Source organism: Rhodamnia argentea, chromosome 2 (assembly GCF_020921035.1).
Source record: "Rhodamnia argentea isolate NSW1041297 chromosome 2, ASM2092103v1, whole genome shotgun sequence".
In the NCBI taxonomy this organism is placed as follows: domain Eukaryota; kingdom Viridiplantae; phylum Streptophyta; class Magnoliopsida; order Myrtales; family Myrtaceae; genus Rhodamnia; species Rhodamnia argentea.
In genome coordinates, this window is record NC_063151.1 from 28739760 (window position 1) to 28759395 (window position 19636).

Sequence of the window (19636 nt, forward strand, 5' to 3'; positions counted from 1 at the left end):
TCCTGCGTCTACCTTGTTCTTCGATTTTTTCTTCCTTGTTTGAGCTTGTTGTAGATGACCGCAAGGCAAGGACGCGACTGCATTTGGAGGCACACCTCCAATCCGGATCTGGACGGGCAAAGTCACGAGTCGCCATGACATGGAGAGGTGGCTCGGCCATGGATGGGGTCGACAACCAGCCGAGGGTGAGCGACAACAAAGGAAGATGGAGCCAACCTAAAGTATGACGGAAGAGGAGCTTGGCAATCCATGAGTCATTCCTCGCGACAGGTTGAAGATATGCGACCATGGCTCCAGCTACTGCTGCTCCTCCATGGCTATGAGCAATGGCGGTCGGTGGAGAGGGTTGGACACCCGGTAGCGTTGCCTTGGATGCACCGCCAGCAACTCCACGCGACAGCGGAGCGAGATGAGGAGGTTTGTTTGGCTCAAGGTGGCTGGAGATGGAGGAGTAAACATTGAAGGAGATGGAAAACTTAAAAACTGATATGGATTGAGATTTTTTGTTTTACTTAAATAAATCCACCTTGGTATATACATGTCAATTTTTAATAAATTCAAAGTGAAAAAATGCACGCCACGAGTAGCTTGCAAACTACTGAATATTATCTCGAAAGGGGCATACCACTCCCAACCAGTGTTAAAGAAAAACAAGCGTTTGGCCAAAAAAACTGCTAAGAAAAAATGGAAAATAAAAAACTAATAGAGAAAGGGGGATCTAACATAATACCCAATAAGTCAATTTTGTTGGGAAAAATTATTAAAAATTCATAAATTTATTACAATTGTGTCAATTTAATCATTTTTTTTTCAATTGAGTTTATCCGATCAATTTTGTCTCTAAATTAATGACGTGGATGCTTAAATTGACATAAACGTAACAAGTGTTTGACTCTTTCGGTAAGTTTTTCAATCTTGTTGCAAGTCAAACTTGTACAAATCCTAAAGTATTAGGATCTAACGTAATCCATTACTTTGAAAGTCAGAAAAAGATTTTGCTTTTCATTGATTACACATCATCCCTCATTACATAAGCGAAAGTGACTAACATCGACGTGAAAATAGTTACCAAAAGAAAGACAAAAGAGCTTGCTTCAATAATGACAAGAATCTCCGGGAAGCAAACCCGGAGATTCTCACTTGCGTGGGATTAATTAAGAAATATCGTGTTAGTAGAATCTTCTTTAATCATCATCTTAATGCAGGCTTATTTTCCTTCTTGTAATATTTGCACTGCTTTGATGGAATGGAAGTATTTTCTTTTAGCAAAAAATAAAAATGTTGTGAAAGTTGCGTTTACATTTCTGATTTTGCTTTGGGCTGGGGGAATGAAGTCAGATTCCTGCGTACTGCGTCGGTTGTGTTGAGCTGCAAAATTCGGAATTGGAGAATGCGGGAATGAATAGATGTCGACGTTCTGATCTCGTTCATTTCGGAAGAGTATCTCATATTGTATAAATATCAATTCGTTCCTAAACTTTCAATTTTTACCAATTCAATCCTAAACTTTTGCGCAATTTCTCACATAGTCCCACCGCTCAAATTTTACTAGAAATCAACAGTCAATGCGGTGTGCCACGGAAGGCGTCCGTCAATAACTAAATTGTCGTGTTCATTATTTCCGGTGAAAAATTACTTGAATGACAATATTGAAATTTCACTCAAAGGTTTACTACTAATGGATTAGATTGAAAAGTGTACGACTTAATTTGTATGATTAGATTAGCGTCTTTATACGACGATAGTCATTAATTCAAATCCAATAAGATAAATAGGCTAGAACTCCGGCTTTTGCCGGCGTGACAGCAAGCACGAATTAGCGGCAAGGAGTCAACTGAATGGCCGAAACATCAGTTGCTTCTGCTCACGACATTCTTCAATCGCCTTTTGATTGCTAGTTGCGCTTTCATCATGGCAAGAGCGGAAATCGTGCACAGCATAGGCTTTTTGTTCAGTGAGCCAAACCGACATGACCCTAAGGCTGCGTTTAAGTGATGTCTATGCCTTTATTGAATATGTTTAGGACTGGTTAGATAATTTTACCATACTACTTTGGACCGTGGACGACTAGTTTCAAGTTCAACGTGCGCTGATATCAAGTAGCTGCCCTGTCAACCAAATAGGGAGAGATCTAACGAGAGTTTTCACATCAAGTACACGCAAAAGGTACAGAAACACACGTGCGACACACGTTGATTTTTTTGTGAATCAAAGGAATAGTCGCCTTCCGCCGCCAGTCCACTTTTGCAATCGAAGGCCGACGATCAAACCAGGGGTCCCCAGCCACGGAAATACGTGGGAACCCGACCAACGAGGTTGTGTTCCCGTTTCGGAAGTTGCCCATTTCATACCGCCCGCCGCGCTCCCCACGTGCGATTATCAAAAGGTCCTCGCCACGTCACCCTGACTGGGACCCAACCAGTCCAGGTTACACAGTCGGCCGGTGGGATAATTGTCTAACAAATCTAATTATATTATTAATCTCACGGTTAATCAAGTTCTAAACATTTTAATCGTGTCAAATTTAATTGTCAATATTTTGATGATTTGTCGGTTTAGTCCTAAACCTTTCAATTGTCTCGATTTAGTATTGAACATTTGAAAATTTATCGATTATAATCAACTGAAATGATTATACTAACAAAATGTCAAAAAAATCATGATTAAATTATGAAATCGTCAAAATATTTAGAACTAAATTGACATAATTAAAAAGCTTAGGATTGAAATAACCGTCGTACAATAGGCTTAAGATTTTTTGGACAATTTTTCTGTCGGTCGAAGCTCGGAGGGGCAGAGTCAAACGTAGGTTTGCCCACTTTGATTTTGACACCTCCTCAATCGCTTTGACCACCCGAATGTTTGAATGAAAATGGGAGGTCTATTTAACGCTGTCGACTTCGAATTCATATCGACAAACGGAATGTTCTTGACTGGAATTGGTTAAAACGTCAACCCGCATAGTCTCGAGGATAAATCGTACATCTACCATGTGCGCTCTAATCTTCTGTGTTCTTTTTAATTATTAAAACATGATGTGCTATTTATCATAAAACCTATTGAAGGTTTTATTGGATTAATAATTGATCGCGATTCTTTGTTTGTTTGGCTGAAAATTAACGATTTGAAAACCGTTTTTCATCGTATTCATGCCGCTCGAAATAACTAGTCAATATAAAAAAAAATGTTTAAAGCATCTTTGCAGATAATAAACATACTTATTCGTTCACTCATTTGCGAAGGCAGTACGAGCGGTAATTTTTGGAATTTTTTTTTAATTAAATTGTTCGTTTTTTGCGGAACGGAGGCACCTTTGCAATGCAAGTACATGACAAAACCTTTTGCTTATATGAAGCGGAACCGCCATTTATTACTATGGTGGCTCTTGCGTTGAGGAGCTGCGTAGCTACGTTTGTTTACAATAGGCAAAAAGGATTTGGTAAGAGCTTTGGGTCAAGCCTTTGTAGCCCATTGTGTTCAACTTCGGCGGCCCATGAAAGGACTTTGCAGAGCCCCTCGTCAAGCCTCTTCCCAGGCATGGCGACGGAATTGGAAGCGGAAAAAAGTAAAGAAGAGAAGAAAATCCCTGCAAAAATGGATCGTAAGTTCATCTTTTAAATCGTTTATGATAGGATGGGTTGGTACATGGATTGGTTATATTCAATAAATATGTCATAAATATGGTTAAGCGTATTACGAGTTAAATGGGTCGTTAATGAGATATAAATGAGTTTGCTACTTAGTTAGACCAACTAATCTCTATAACCATCTCTTCTCTTCGTTCTCTCTCGCCCTCAATCAATCCCGAGCTCGCTCGCTCTGTACCCTCTCGTCGATTTGGTTATGGGTTTTCTTAAATTGGGTTAAATATGTTAGTTTTTTAGAAATATGACACGGGTCGGACATGAATGTGTCTATCTAAGTCGGATCATTTCTAATCCGATCCACCCACCCGTTCGGCGGATTTTATAGTTCCCAACAGAGACATTTAATCAATTCACCAACATGCAAATGAGATCCAAAAGAGATACAGCGAACTCGTGGAAAATGAGTTGAGGAAACGAAAGAGCACATGAGACCACATGTGCATCGTCACATGCACCTTGGGCCCCCCCTCGGGAGAAGGTGGCAAATCAAAGCGATCCAGTCGTTGCTTCAAGGGACACCCACCCATGATGATCCATTCTCCCAAAAGGTATTACCAAACGTCTTCACCTCCAAGTTAGCTCCGAAACACGACCCGCTATCAGTCATCCGCTGGCCGAGCACTTGACTTATGGGGGGTGGGGGTGACTGATCTTTAACCTTTACGAATTCTTTCCCATACATACGCACGCACGTCGTCTTGCCATTTGCATTTGCCCGTAAAATTTGCGCTAAAGATTGTGCCATTTTCAGGAATTGGAACTGGAACTGGAATTTCGCCTATTTTCCATTTCCATTCAAGAGTTCCGGCATGTCGGGTCGGCTAAATAATAAAAAAAAGAGTACGAGTCGCAAATTCGATTCCTCATACCACGAATCGTAAATGTACCGAATTCTTAGCTCCCGTCGTGCCCGGTGAATCGATCGAGGAAGGTGTTTTGGAAGTTCGGATTTGTTTCTGTGGCCGCCTTACTGGTGCTCCACTCCTGCCTTCTATTACGGATCGCGTTGAGAAAAGGACCCAACACCCAAATGCAACGGTGGCCCAAAACGCCGATCGTGGGAAGGCACGACGAAACATAATATTGACCGTACGAATTGGGGCCCACTTCTTAATTTTGGGGCTGACTCCCACAGAGAATGAATGTCTGAACGGCATGCCTCGTCGGGTCGTTTCACGCGCCGCACCCTCTCCCGCCGGCTTTATTCCGCCTCAAATTTGACCTTCTAGATTGCAGCCGTGCCCTCCGATCTGCAAATCTTTACATTTTAGTCCCCACGTGCCATTTATGATATTCGACCCTAACTCACGTTCGCCTCACCTCGGCGATTATTTCACACACGACGGCAGTCGAGGGTGATCTAATGCGTGCAAACACAAAGCGGCCGAACTTAATAGTATCGAATGTCTAAAGAGATTAGGATCATACTGTATTTCAAAAATATCTGTATTTCAAAAATACGTAGAAGCAGTTATCGCGTAAAATTATTACAGCAAATCGCGATCAAACATGATAATCAAAAGCAAAATCTCGTTTCGAGGATGAATTCACGCGAGGATTTTTTGAAGAAAAAAGGCATTCTTATTGGACCGTTTTCAAAATAATTAAAAGCCTAAAAAGGCTCGTGCTTTACCTCGTGTGGGGTTTTACGAAGAAAGTGAGCAACAAAACCTCAAGTGTGGGGCAATCTCACTCCCTCCTTTCCCTTTCCACTTTATTTTGTATCCTCTTTCCTTTTAATTTTATTTCCATTTTTCATTTTATTGCCATCGAATACCCAATTTTTCGCCTTTATTCGGAGTATCGGTCAAAATAATCTGCTCCGAACTGAAATTACCAACCCACCCTCTCCACCTTTTCAGCTCGCTCGCCGAATTATAGCCAAGGAAGTTTTCAATCTCGAAGTATCTTGTCCCGTGTTAATCTACCCACGCGAGATCGATATCGACAACCGACGTGTGTGCGTTGTCGATATCGATCGAACCCCTCGTCAACCGAAGATTATTATTAATACAGAGCATTGATTTCTACAAGAAGAGTCCAAAACCCTAATCGATCATAAAATTTCCCGAGTTGTTTTCATGGTACGTCATCCGTTTGGGGGGGTTTCAATTGGTCTCCCCTTAAATCTCCCAGCATGTTTACTCGATGATGGTCTCTTCATTAATTAATTTGTTTTGGGATTAGGTGGGGATTTGGTTGACAGTTGCTTACTAACCACCGTCGATTTTATTTTTCTTACCTATCTAAACTTCCAACATCGACGGTTGCGAATTCACCGAAACCACTTTTCGCCCCACCTGTCCGTCTAATCCGTTCCTCAATTACCCGAAGCAATATTCACGAGCGTTCTTCATGCTCGATTGAACAGACCATGTGCAAAAGAATCCCACGCACACTGCCAACCACTTCAACTGGCAATGAAGAATTCTGCTTTCGAGTGGATTAATGTTTGGAAAAGGAGGAGAGACCTCTTTGAACAGGCTTCGTCACCATGATGACGAGGTTTGGTATTCTGACTTAGGACCGAGCATAATGGCTCGCCTGAATCGGGGAACTTCCCGGACCAAATCGAATCAAACCGACCAATTGGGTCCTATTCTTGACTCTCGTGAAACTGGAACCGGTTGCAATCGATCCGGTTCTCGGTTTCAAGGAAAATAGGATTGGACTGAATAATTTTTTTTTTAAAATTTCCTAAACGTAAACTTAAACCTAAGATGTTTAGTAACTTTCAGGTTTAGTAACGACGTGATGCAATTAACAAGAAATGGTTTTGTGAATATGTCGTTGACAATAAAAATTTAACAGTAAATCACAAAAAAAAAAAAACGAGGGTGGGACCAAATCGAAAAACCGATCACGTCTAGTTCGATTGATACGAGATGAGGGTGGCGATAGCTTCCCCCTATTTTTGGATTTTTTTTTTTGGTCTAAGATCAAGTATGATTATCATGCCAACCTGAGTGGCTTTCCGTATTTGATGAATTCAAAGCATTTAATACCATCGAAGTTGGAAAATTCCATCCCTAGGCACTAGACATACCATACTTAGTAGAAAGAGATAGACCCCCATCTTCAATTAATCTCCCAAGTTAGGCTGATGCTATCCAACACTAGAGTCAATAGACTTGGCTTGTTCCTATCTTGGGTTAGCTCAACTTCACACCACCCCGACAAAAATGGAAACCTATCTGAGATATCGATTCACCTATTCTTCAACAAGTCTCGCCTTCCCATGAATATATGAAACTGGGGCGACGTCACTTTCGACTCATATCCTGTTATGCTAGGGAGGGTTAAATCTATCATTCATTTCAGTAAATCAAAATGCCAAAACGTCCACGGACGATGATTTTTCTTGTTAGTTGGAAGCTCTTGTTCTCATTGACTTTTACTGCAGTTAAAATAATTTTCCGGGCTATACAGCACCAATCCAACTTAAGTGCTCCAGTTGTACAGCAACAAATATAAAAGGGGTCACCAGACTCGGGAAAAGTTTAAAAAAATAATTAATAAAAAAAAAAAGAGAAGGCGCAAAAATTCAAAAGGTCTCAAAGCGCGGATCCCCAAAATTCCCAACCAATTTCAAAGAGGACACACATGTCAAACCTGCGAAAGGTGAATGGCAATTTGGGGAACGGATCCGGAACGCCGAACGAGCGGGTCGGGTTGAACCGGATTTCTGGTACGCACGAAATAGGATTTTTATTCGGATGCAAAGGCCGTGATATGAGCTTGCGATTTTGAATTATGAGGCGTAACACCAAAAGAATATCTCATTTTTCTCGAAACTCCGATTGCATATAACAAGAAATGGCACGAATTCCAAGCGAGAAATAACTTGCATGAACTGTTTTATGCCAAGCATGCTCAACAATTGTTCTACAGACGCGTGCCTGTACGACCCATTGAAAAATGTTCGTTACAAGTATCGCATTCAATTGATGATGCTAATAAGTTCTATTTAAGACAGTTTAAATGTAACATATTATATTAAAAAATTTTATGTGGTCACACCCCACTCATTTTTTTTCTTATTTTTAGGACATTTTTTCCGTTATTGGCAACATGGCAATACATTTCCCAACAAAAATATTCGTGTAAATAATCATTTACTTGTAATTTCTCTAATTTTTTTTTAGAAAAATGATTTTGTTGTAAAATATTATGTTGCAAGTATGCAATAAAGAAAAAACAGAGAGTAGAGAAAACCAATAGGGAGATTTTTTATTCTGACTCACTACAAATGACGAAAACTAAGTTTCTATTTATAGAAAAATAAGGATGTACTTATTGCTAATACATACATCGGATAGAAAAATGAATATTCATTGGATATGGAGATGTATATAGAATGTAAGATACAAATGTATTATAATAAATACATGAATATAATAAATATTAGGGAAAAAACTACTAAAAACCCTGAACTATGCCAATTGTGCATATTTCCATTTTTTTTGACACCAAAATCCCAATTTTTATTCTGTGCCATTTATTTTTTATGACATTAAAATTATACCTCATATTTACCCCCAAAATTTTTTTGTGACATAAAAATCTAAACTTATATTTGTGGCACATTTCAAAATTTATTTTAAATGTGTCGAATATTTTGAATTTATTATAATTAAAAAAAGTTTGGGATAAATGTGAGAGTTTGAGATAAATGTGTCACATGGTAGTTTAGGATTTTTTTTCAAATAAAAATTTTAAAAAAATTTTTCCCAAAGTTTTTTTTTTTTAGGTTTTTTCTAAATATTAATTCATGTATTTCATAACAGAGACAGCTTATTTTTCTCTATTTTTAAAATCGTGAGCTACCCGACCCGACCCTCGACGAGAGACAACTTAACTTGATTTCTCCTGGCAATGGCCCCTCGCTTTCCTTTGCAGAGTCCGGGACAGATCGTCGTCTTCATCGCCACACTCTCCAGTGTTCCTCACGCCTCTCCTCTTAGCCGATTCCTTCCTCCGGCTCGGACCCTTCGAATCTCCCGTCTCGTTCCCAAGCTAGCCGTCGCTCTCTTTCTCTCTCTGTCTCTAGCTCGCTCTCTCCCTCGCTCTCTGTAACTTCTTTCCGGGGGTGAAGCAGAAGGAGAGAAGCAAGGCATGTGACCGTTTCGGGAAAACTTGTGCTGGCAGGTAATTTTCGGAGTTTACTTTCAGTTACATCTAGCGGTCGCCATTACGCTTTGTTTTCAAGCAGTGTGCGTGCGCGTCTTGCTTCGCTTTTCTTCTTGGGTTTTCTTGCTCGCTTAAAGGCGTCTTCGATCTGGGGAGTCCGCCATCGGCGAGATGCGAGCCTGTGTCGCAGTTCTCTCTTCCTGAGGTTTCGAATGTCTTCGCAGCTCTAGTTCTGTGTGCATTTTCTCCATCTTCTTCTGAGACCAATCGGAGAATTCATCGCTTTGTGGTTGGTCCTTTTCTTTTGCCGGTGCGAAATTTTCTTTCTCCGGTGCTGGCATTTTCGCAAATATGGAAGTAAAATAAATTGTAGAGACATCCATTTTTTTTTCTGGGTTCGGGCTAAGCAGCTCGCACTAATTTGAACTTTAAGCTCGATCAAGTCGAACAACTGTCTCTAATGGTGGATCTTATGTGAGGAAGCTTGTTCCGTTTCTTCAGAAGACGAATCTGTGATGTAGCTTCTGTGGAGTTTACGAGAGCTGGAGGACAAAAAACGTTATCATCCCTAAATATGTCCTTTCATCATAACTATTTGTCATTAGTTTAAGTCTCTTCTTCCGGCCAGAGAAAGACTTTTACCCTCTTGAGTTCTAGATGATGCCTCGTTCATTTTGTGGTCGAATTTCCCTTTGACTTTTTGTTTGGTGGCTCTTTGGTGGCTGGGAAAATCAAAGTATGTTTCTGCGTTTGACCTCTGAATTATCAAAACCCACGACTCGTCAGAGTAGACTGTGAAGGCAATGGTTTGACCTGGTTTTGCTAAGAGCTTGAACGCCATTTTGCAGTGCAGGCAATGGATTGGAGAACTGAATAGGACGCGTCAAAGCACCAAAGGCAAAGGAGATGAATGCCAAATCATCCGGGTTGATCATCGGGCTTTCGGCAGGGGTTGTGATCGGAGTGCTTTTGGCTTTTTTGGCACTCTTTTGCATTAGATACCAGAGGAAGCGGTCTCAGATAGGGAACAGCAGTTCCAGGAGGGCTGCAACTATCCCGATTCGAGCAAATGGGGTTGACGCCTGTGCTATTCTATCGGACTCCACAATTGGTCCAGAATCACCCGTGAAATCTGGACGCATTGGCATGTCTGTGTGGCTTGATGGATTTAAGAAGAGTAACACGGTGTCTGTCTCTGGAATTCCCGAGTATTCTTACAGGTATGTTGGTTTTAATATTTTGGCTTAAATTACTCATATAGTTTTGGAGTGTGTGTGCACCTAAGAAGTTTTGGGTTGGCTGCTGCTTAAATTTAGTAATAACAAGACAGTAGATTCTGCAAGTTAGCTCTTTAGCAGATATCAGCTGAAGCATGATTATCTTTCTACTCGATTCAACTCTTGCTCCTGCACATGGTGGAGATAGTAAGAATGTAATGTTTTGAGACTTATAGAGGTCCACTGAAATTTCCTAATATATAACTCTGGTGGCGTGGTTGTCCTGCTGCTCTTTCTTGTTTACACGTGATGTGCCTGATATTATCATCTGATTGTCTAAGTCCTCTTCCAGACTTGCGGGTTTACCTGCACGTCTTTGCTTGCGGCTCTCCTTTGTTGGGGCTAGTAAACGTGATTGATACTCCCCTTTCATATAGGAAATACAAATTATTGCATCTCAATAAATCTTCACGCTGGACTGTAGTTCATATCATGGAATATGACCTTTCTGACTACAGTAGTTGATTGTGCTTTTTGCCCTTTTCGTGGCTGAGGTTGCTTTATGATGCTACTACAGAGACCTACAGAAAGCAACCTGCAATTTCACGACAGTCATTGGGCAAGGTGCCTTTGGTCCAGTGTACAAAGCTCAGATGTCAACCGGAGAGACAGTTGCTGTCAAAGTGCTTGCCACCGATTCCAAGCAAGGGGAGAGAGAATTCCATACAGAGGTAGAGATTATAGGTGTTATTCGTTGTTAACTTGGCACATTACAGCTTACACAGTTTTGACCTTGTTGCCACTCACACTAGCAGTTATGTTACTCTCTTGTTCTTTGGTGGACATGTTATAGCTTGCATCCCAAGACTAATAAATTGCTCACCACTTAATTACGTGTTCAGTAATATGGGTTCAAAAAGGAAGCACTCACTGGAGTGAGGTAGACAGTTCTGGACAAAAGTCTAGTGAGGTGGACAATTTAGTGTATTTACAGGCTTTGGTTGTTGAGTTGCATATTCCCACCTTGAATATTTACTCCAAAGGAAGGACTTAAAAGAAATTAGAGAAATGTCTCTTTTCCAATCCTAAATAGGGGATCTTCTCTAAAATCCTGCAAAAATTAGATTTGAATCATCTATTGATTGTCTACACTTTTTATGCTTCATTCAATGTTTGGAGCATGAATTTGATGGAATCTGTTGTTTGTTCGAACCAACCAAATAAAAAGATATGCCATGGCAGATATTATATAAACGTTACCTTTTACCGATGCTTGTCCTAGTTGGATTCAGCAATATGAATTTCCACATAAGTCTTCACTGTTTCTCTTTGATTTCCTTCTCATCCTAGGTTATACAGTATTCCTTGACATGTGCCTATATGGGTATTTCTTTTGCAGGTTAAGTTATTGGGAAGGTTGCATCATAGGAACCTTGTGAATTTGATTGGTTATTGTGCAGAAAAGGGCCAGCATATGCTTGTATATGTCTACATGAGTAAAGGCAGCTTGGCCTCTCACTTGTATGGTAAGCTTAAAATCTACTTCCTGTTAGAGGAGATTACATATTCAGAGAGCATTATTCAAATGAATGAAATGCATGTTAGAAAAATGAATTTCAGTACATGACAAGCATGTTCATAAGCTATAAAATTTCAAGTGCGCAAAGGTAACATCAGCCGCCATATTTTCCCAAGTATGTCTGAGTTTTTTTTGGCATTATAATTTATGGAGGAATGTCTTTCTAGGTGTTTATGAAAAATAGGGCAGTCCAGCAGCAGTTGATTTATTGCCACTGGTTCAGTGGTGAGAAAGCTCTGGGGAGAATGTAACAGATAGTTGTTCCCTTCTATATGCCTGTCTCACAAAAAGGCCTAACTACGAATAATCCTGTAAACTGCTATATCCTATTATTTTAGATGATTATGAATGGTTTGGCTAACGATTAAATGATATGATTTGAGTGCTGGCTGAATGAATGACGAAGTACGACAATCTTTTGTCCATCAACTATCTTGCCTGACATGAGTATAGAAAATGTCCTTTTGTGGAGTCAATTCTTTCTCTGAGAGATTTTTCTGTAAGAAAGAGCATTTTAAAGGAAACTGCACAACTTTCCTAGTTAAGTACCCCTTGTTAGGTAGAAGGAAAAATTAGTGTGTGATTTACCATGGAGACGGTGCATTCTGCTGTATGATGTTGTAAGTAGCACATACTTTTCCAGGTGACGTCAAGGAATCATTGAGCTGGGACTTGAGGGTATATATTGCGCTAGATGTGGCAAGGGGTCTGGAGTATCTTCATGATGGGGTAAGATTTTGCCTGTAACTGATGTTGTTTTTTCCTTTTTTTCCTTTTAAATCTTTTTTTCTTGGTTGAAATATGGCCAATGTTGTGATTTCATTTCAGGCAGTTCCTCCTGTAATCCACAGAGATATCAAGTCTTCCAATATTCTCTTGGACCAGACCATGAGAGCAAGGGTATATCTCATTTAGATGCATTAGGGGATTCATCTTTTTATTTGTTTGTTTCGTTTCTTGAATGATTATGAATTTGCTGCTTGCTGAAACCATACATCCACATGGATATGCATAACTTCTGAATTAAATTGAATATTCGCTTATCTGCTTCAATCAGGTTGCTGACTTTGGACTTTCAAGAGAGGAGATGGTAGACAAAAATGCTGCTAACATACGAGGAACTTTTGGATACCTTGATCCTGAATATATTTCCACCAAGGCTTTTACAAAGAAAAGTGATGTTTATAGTTTTGGAGTTCTGTTATTTGAACTGATAGCTGGCAGAAATCCCCAACAGGGTCTCATGGAATACGTTGAGCTTGTGAGTTCTGTCTCTCTTCCCCACCCCCCAAACTGAATGGCCTGTTGAGAGTAGAAAGACACTCTTTAAAGTAAAAAATGCTAAGAGAACATGCAGTACCGAGCCTCTAGGTTTCTGAACTGGAATATCATAAACCAATATGAAATTTCTGTGATCAATTTACTGCGGAAGTGCTTGGGCAAACAAAACATATTTGTTGTTTAATGTTTTTTCACACACCACGGCGCCTTCACCCCATCGCACAAGGCACTATAAAGGAAGGAAAGAAAAAGTGGCTTTTCATATTGCCTATATTTCCTGTAAAAAGAAGCTATGCGGAAATTATAATTGTCTCGTATTTTTCTTTCTCATGTTTCAAATGTTCTGTATCATCGTCAAGCCTGGTTTTAGTATATATGCCTTAATTTGTTTCTTGTCCAACTACGTGGTATGCTTGATAGGCGGCCATGAATACTGATGGAAAAGTTGGGTGGGAGGAAATTGTGGACTCTCGCTTAGAAGGGAAATTTGATCTGCAAGAGCTCAATGATGTGGCGGCTCTGGCATACAAATGCATCAATCGTGTGCCAAGAAGACGACCTTCCATGAGAGACATTGTACAGGTTTTGTCTCGGATCTTGAAGTTGAGGCACAGTAGAAAGCATCACAGGAAGTCTTTATCTGCCGCCACCGATGAAACTGCCATCGACATTGACCAACAAGAAAGTAAGACTCCAACCAGCAACCACCGGAGAGAGGAGTCTGTGGACAGTACAGCCGACACCTTTGACGTCTAAATGAACAGTTCTGCGCCATTTGTTCTTTTTTTGTGTCTTTGTTTTTTTCTTTTTGCCATCTTGTTTTTGGTTTTTGGTTTTGCTTTGTGACATCTGTACAATGGGAAAGAAGATAGGAGGCGGGCAGATCTTCCCAATGCCGGCGTTTTTCTTCTTCGAGTAAAGGAAGTAGGTCTCGCTGCTAATGTCGTGTAACATATTCTGCTCATTTCATTTCCGAATCCTCGGTCTTTAGACGAAGCTGACTGCACCATCTGGTTCTGTACATGGTCGTGCAAAGAGGGACTGAACGTAAATGTCTTATGTCTAGTTGTTAAAATGTTCCTCTTTTCTTCCCACATTGTCTCTCTGTCTGAGAGGTGAAGATGAATCCTTTTCTCCAGTTGTTAAATGCTAAGACTCTTCATTCGTTCGGCAATTTTTTCCGCGCCACCATCCTAAGAAGCTTTGTGGTTATTGAAGTGGGATCAAATCATCTGCTCGCTCTCTTGAAGGTTTCCAAGAAAATCACATTTTGATGATGAGGGGTGCCAAAATCTAGAAAGCATTCCTTTTCTCACTGCCTTTTTTAAAGAGGGAATAAGGAGCAAATTATGTATGAATTAGTGGGCTAATACAAATTTAATATAGTCTTTGTATTTTCCCAGTGCCCTTTTGGCTTTATTAGTAATCGAAAATATTTACCGGAGTGGTAATTAAATAAATTAAATGGGCCAAGTAGGAATTTTAGGAAAAATATCTTTTAGATCTCTTTCCTTTTTAATTTTTTGTTCTATTAATTATATATCTCATATACGTTATTTGTACATTTTGACGTTGCACAAGTAATTTATCTGGAGTTGCGGCTTCAAATTCAAAATAAGGAGGCATTTTTTTTTTTGTCAAAAGAAAGATTTTAAGAATCAAATAACAAAGTACGGTTTGCAGCTAGAATCATACTCTATTATCTGTCATCGTAAACAATCTGTGGGCGATCATGAGATTCAATAATGAGCGCACGCCAACGATGAGCACACACCAAGATCTCTCAAACAGTTTAGGGTTCTTTGAAGTAAATTTGTTATTAGTGTACCGGTTTGAGATTTTTCGTAATATTATCCCTTCAAAAAATACAGATCAAATACCTTCTCTTAGATCTATTTTCAGTTTTCCATGGTTGGCCCCTTTCCCTGTAAAACGGCACGTCGTTGCTGTAAGCATCTAAATTTCAAAAACCCGAAAAGCAGCAGATACGTCGTCGTTTTGTAGAAATGAATAAGCCCTCTCCCTCTCCCTCTGCCCCATCTCCCTCTCTCTCTCCGTATTATCCATATCATCATCACCTTCGCCGAAGCAGGAGACTTCGCTTCGCTTCTCTTCTCAGTTTCGGACCAAATCATCGGCGCAAAACAGGGGAAGACAAGCATGGCGGCCACGGCTGCTCTTCAGAGCTCACTGACTTCGCTTTTTCTTTCCTCCAGCTCGTTCCTCGGCCAACGCGTCCCTCCCTCCTTCCTCCACCCAGTCTCCGTACGTTTTGTCCTTTCAATCTTTCAAGTCGTTTTCCCAGAATTTCAAAGCTGCATCTGTTTTGTTGCTTAGGACCAAATCAAACCCTACTGCCCTCGATACGTCTTGATCCGCACATGTCGAATTCTCGATCTTCGTCGCATATTGTTAATTCAGTGTTTCAGTGGTGGATTTTGAGTGCAGTAAACTGGATTTCGGCGTATGCCCAATGTATTTCATTCTTAAGGGAATGAGCCTGATATTCGCCCATTCGGGATGTCTGTTTATATCATATAAGACCGATGGTTTTTTATCATCTTTTTCGAGTTTGTTAATTCCTTCGAATCTGGGTCATATGGATATGTTCTTTGGCTAATGAATCTGAGGCATTAAAGGATTGTGCTTCTCGTGGATTGAGCTGCGGGGTGAAAGTGATTACACTAAATTAGGACTTGTTGCTAGTAATCCTCTATGTTGCTAGGAATCATGTAACAGTAGTTTCTCCAAAGTTGTTGGAGATGAGATAAGAAGCTCATTTTCGTGCATAGAACATATCACCGAGAAAAGGTATCGGCATGGCAGTGTCTGACCGTTCATTGTCTACGCAGCGAAGATAGAAATACTGTAAATGTCATTCCGCAGTTGCACAAATTAAATGGATGTGCCTTCACTATGTTTCACTTCGCAAGTAGCTGCTGTATGTTGGTTTTGATGGATAGGCACTGCGTTTTAGTTGATTAAGCTTCTTCTATTGTTGATCTGCATGGTCTGAAAGCCATTTGAAATTTGATAATTGATATACCTATTGGTTCATTGAAACATGTCGAAAGTAGCTTGGCGGATAATGTTAAGTGAATCGTCTTAATTTGGTGGCTTCATCTGACTGCTTCAATCTGTAATATGACAGAGTCTATTTCCAATTTGGTATTATCATTAGGAGTAGTGAAGGGTTCATGTGAGAAATGTTGAAATGAAACCTGCATATATCCCATCTGGCTCTCCTCACCGGCCATGGCTGGGTTCCATTGTCTTCTTCTCATTATTCTGCAGGTGCTACACACCATGCTTTATTGAAGTGAAAGAGACGTCTTTTACCTTTGATTTCTTGTTTCAGATAAAATTTAGTCGTTGGGACAGACATTCTGTAGGGACAGCTAGGATTGGGAATTAGTAGTTGCTGCTTGCAGATAGTTCTTATAGGTACGTTGAAAGAAAGTGAATTAGAGGTGAAATCTGTTGCGCTCGCTGTAACCATGAAACCACATTCTTATTGGGGAGTGTCTTGTATGACATATTATGGTGTGTCTACTGATGAACACCATGCTGACATTATGGCCCTGGTCTGCAGACTCTTCAGTAGTTTTTTTAGAAAAAGAAAAGCGGTAGTTTGTCATGAATGTGTGTCTATTTTGTTGTGCTTACCAACATATCTTGAGGCGTAACTCATTTCTGTTCATTGGATCCCTTCCTCAATGCAGGTCAATTCAGTGGAGAAGCCATGCCTCATTGTTGCAAAGGTTAGCATTGCTTATGTTTTTCTGAGCGATCTCTCTCTCTGACTCTCTCTCTGGTCTGACTTTTCGGGGTTTGTTTCTTTTAGAGCGTTGGAATTGAATTACGCTTACAAAAGGGAACTGTTTTTGCTATCAACTTTACTACTTATCAACTGGTTTTTCTTTTCCCATTGGCAGCTCAAACATTGGGGAGAGAAAACATGTAAGCCAAACAGCCTTCCTGTTTTGCATAAAATGCATGTCAAGGTGGGCGATACAGTGAAGGTAATAGCTGGACGTGATAAGGGAAAGATAGGGGAAATATCTAAGATCTTCAAACACAACAGCACCATAGTTGTCAAAGAGATAAACCTGAAGACAAAGCATGTGAAGAGCAGGGAAGAAGGTGAACCCGGGCAAATTATCAAGGTTGTTCTCACTTTACCACTGATATTTGAGCTAGTTCCTTGAAGATACTGGATGATTAGTTCATATCTATGGATTGTATCTTCTAGAGCTACATATCAGTATCTTACATCTACCCTATAGCCGTCCAGCGACTTTGATTGAGCAGTTTTATACTTGGAATGACATCAATTGGATGTAATAGGAATGTCTATTTCAAATGAATTTCATCTTGGGCTTTTGTTATGAGAACTGAATACTTGTCAAATTTTCTTATCCAGATCGAAGCGCCTATTCACAGCTCAAATGTGATGCTCTACTCCAAAGATCAAGAAGTGGCAAGTCGGGTGGGTCACAAAGTGCTCGATGATGGAACAAGAGTCCGCTTCCTCATAAAAACTGGGGAGATCATTGACAGTGCGGAGAACTGGAATAAATTGAAGGAGAGCAAGGAGAAAACTGAAGTAGCAGCAACCTCATAGAAATGGCTCCATGTCTTCATAAGACTGGAGTTTCTGGATCTCTTTATGTACATCAATCCTCTCAAGCAGTTTCATTTGACCCTTTTCCCAGAGTTGAAATGGTATCATTTCTTTCCACACCCTCATTCAGATGGTAGGATAGGAAAAACAAGTTTCACGTACATTCGTGTCGAAAAGAAATGTGGGTTGTTTCACTTTTGGAAGATGAATGTCATTGATAAGATGCAAATTTTTCGACAAGCTCTAGTTTTTTTCACTCCCTTCAAACTGTTTCATTTATCCAATTTAGCAACAACGGCTCATCGGATTGGCAATGATGCCATTGCTATTCTCCTGCGCGCTTATCGTGCTTTTCTTATTTGATATGGTTGTTGAATTGTTTCTTCCTGCCCCCTTAACGAGAGCATGAGTTGTGCAACCAGGAAAGACACTTGCTGGAGTTTTACGTGTATGCGGACAGCTTTTGTATACATCACATGAAGATCAGCCAACTCAGAGCCTACTAAATGTAATCATACTTTCTCTTTTTTTTTTTTTTTTGGGAGCCCTGTTTGGCCCTTTACTTTGTGTTTGCACTGCAGTTTGGCCCTTTTCTTTGTGTTTGCACTGCAGTTGGCTATTGTCATTGGTTTGTTCCCAGTTACGACAACCGTTCGTCTGTTTCTAAGGAAAAGGGATGAGATCTGGTGCAACTCTCGTCCGCATGCCAACGAAAGAGATCTGTTTTTGAGGTTGGCAACTTGTAGTTATATGGTAAGCCTTCTATTAGGCATTCATCTCGTGAAGTCTTGGATTTTGGTACTCTGAAAGCAGGCAATTGCTAAACGCCACTGTTGAAGTTGCCTTGCTTTTGTTTTCCGTGCCGAAACCCTGAAATGTTTGTGGCGTCGTTGGAACGAAATTGGCACAATCTTCGAGATTCTGAGACGCTCTCTTGTCCGTTCCGTTTAGAGTTTTGCGCGAGTTTTGGCGGTTCTAACGTTTAGGTTGCTCGAGCTGAGTGTTGCAGAATACTGTAGGATGAAATGACCCACCAACCCTACCCAAATGCCATATCCGATGTCGAGTCGTGTAGCGCCCGCAAACTCTTATCTGTTACGTGATTGGATTATTAAATTGCTCAAAAGGGTGGAAATGCGATGTAGTCCACCGTCGTGAATCACGACAATCAACAGAGTAAATGATGTCGCATGATTAGAACGCGAAATAAATCTCTTTCATTTCAGAACACGGATATTTAACATCAAGAAGGAAAGGACATATACTGGTGCATGGCATGCAAGGAAAATCCGATGTTTGTAATGTAGTAAAACGTCTGAAAAAATATATCATATCCATTGTTTACGGAATTCATTAGCTCTTCATATGCATATGATCTTCCTTCATCTATAATTAAAGTTGGATTCTAATATGGTATACGTAACACATGTGTTGACACCTAAATTTTGATTTTTCTTATCATGCATTAAAAAAAAAAAAAAAGAAGGGTAGTTTTAGTTCTCCAAAAAAAAAAAAAAAGTCAATAAAGAGAGAAAGAATTATGGTCTGGGCGTGGGGAAATCAAGCAGAATATATTCATATATCAGCTGAAGGAGCAAAAAGAAATAAAAATCAAGAAGATATGCGTGAATATTTACAAAAAGGAAAGACCATCTCTCTCAAGATGCACATTTTTCTAATATAAAAGGGGAGACCACCAAACTATTTGTTTGGGGGGTGGGTTTTCTGCTCACAAAAAGAAAAGGGATACACGTGAGCATAAGAGAAAAAAAAGAGAGAAGTTTTTTTTAACGTGGATTGGTTGTGTTTGGTGCTTCTCCTCCTGGCTAGGTGCCTTTTTTTTTGCTACTGATTCGACCTCGAATCTTGCTGCTGAGTACCCAATCTTCCTGCTGTTCAATACCGGTTTTGCCACTGTCTGGGGCCGTTCTTCTCTGCTGATTGGTGCCCGGATCCACTGCTCTCCAGCCCTATTTTCACTGCTGTTTGAGGTTTATTTTGCTGCGAATTAGTGCGTAATTCGGCCACTGTTTAGTCCAGTTTTCCACAAGCTGTTAAGGGAGTAATCTAGCTGCTGTTTAGTGGCTTTTCACTGCTGAATTGAACACAAAACAACTTTGTTTTTTTTTTGGGTATCTTTGCTACTAATCGGTGCAGA

The 19636-nt window shown here is 40.2% G+C and overlaps 2 protein-coding genes and 1 long non-coding RNA gene across 6 annotated transcripts; all 3 read left to right on the forward strand.

Annotated features, from left to right (window-relative positions):
* The first annotated feature begins 8522 nt into the window (after window positions 1-8522).
* On the forward strand, window positions 8523-14001 carry LOC115734439 (calcium/calmodulin-regulated receptor-like kinase 1). 4 transcript variants are annotated; one of them, XM_030665232.2, is made up of 8 exons: window positions 8523-8795; window positions 9626-9997; window positions 10572-10725; window positions 11394-11520; window positions 12217-12302; window positions 12402-12473; window positions 12631-12834; window positions 13275-14001. In XM_030665232.2, exons 2-8 carry the CDS (start codon window positions 9684-9686, stop codon window positions 13608-13610), a joined length of 1293 nt encoding a protein of 430 aa, XP_030521092.1. In that variant the 5' UTR covers window positions 8523-8795; window positions 9626-9683; the 3' UTR covers window positions 13611-14001. The 4 variants fall into 4 exon arrangements, with proteins under 4 accessions (XP_030521092.1, XP_030521102.1, XP_048131353.1 ...); XM_030665242.2 differs by having other exon boundaries at window positions 9631-9997; XM_048275396.1 differs by lacking the exon at window positions 8523-8795 and adding an exon at window positions 8880-8997.
* An 892-nt stretch (window positions 14002-14893) lies between these two features.
* Window positions 14894-17731, forward strand: LOC115734489 (50S ribosomal protein L24, chloroplastic). Its single transcript, XM_030665313.2, has 4 exons — window positions 14894-15119; window positions 16577-16615; window positions 16790-17020; window positions 17278-17731. Exons 1-4 carry the CDS (start codon window positions 15015-15017, stop codon window positions 17476-17478), a joined length of 576 nt encoding a protein of 191 aa, XP_030521173.2. The 5' UTR covers window positions 14894-15014; the 3' UTR covers window positions 17479-17731.
* Window positions 17732-17973: 242 nt separating this feature from the next.
* LOC125313977 lies at window positions 17974-18457 on the forward strand. The gene is made up of 2 exons (XR_007197717.1): window positions 17974-18027; window positions 18060-18457. It is a non-coding gene; the product is annotated as an uncharacterized LOC125313977 (long non-coding RNA).
* The last annotated feature ends 1179 nt before the right edge of the window (window positions 18458-19636 follow it).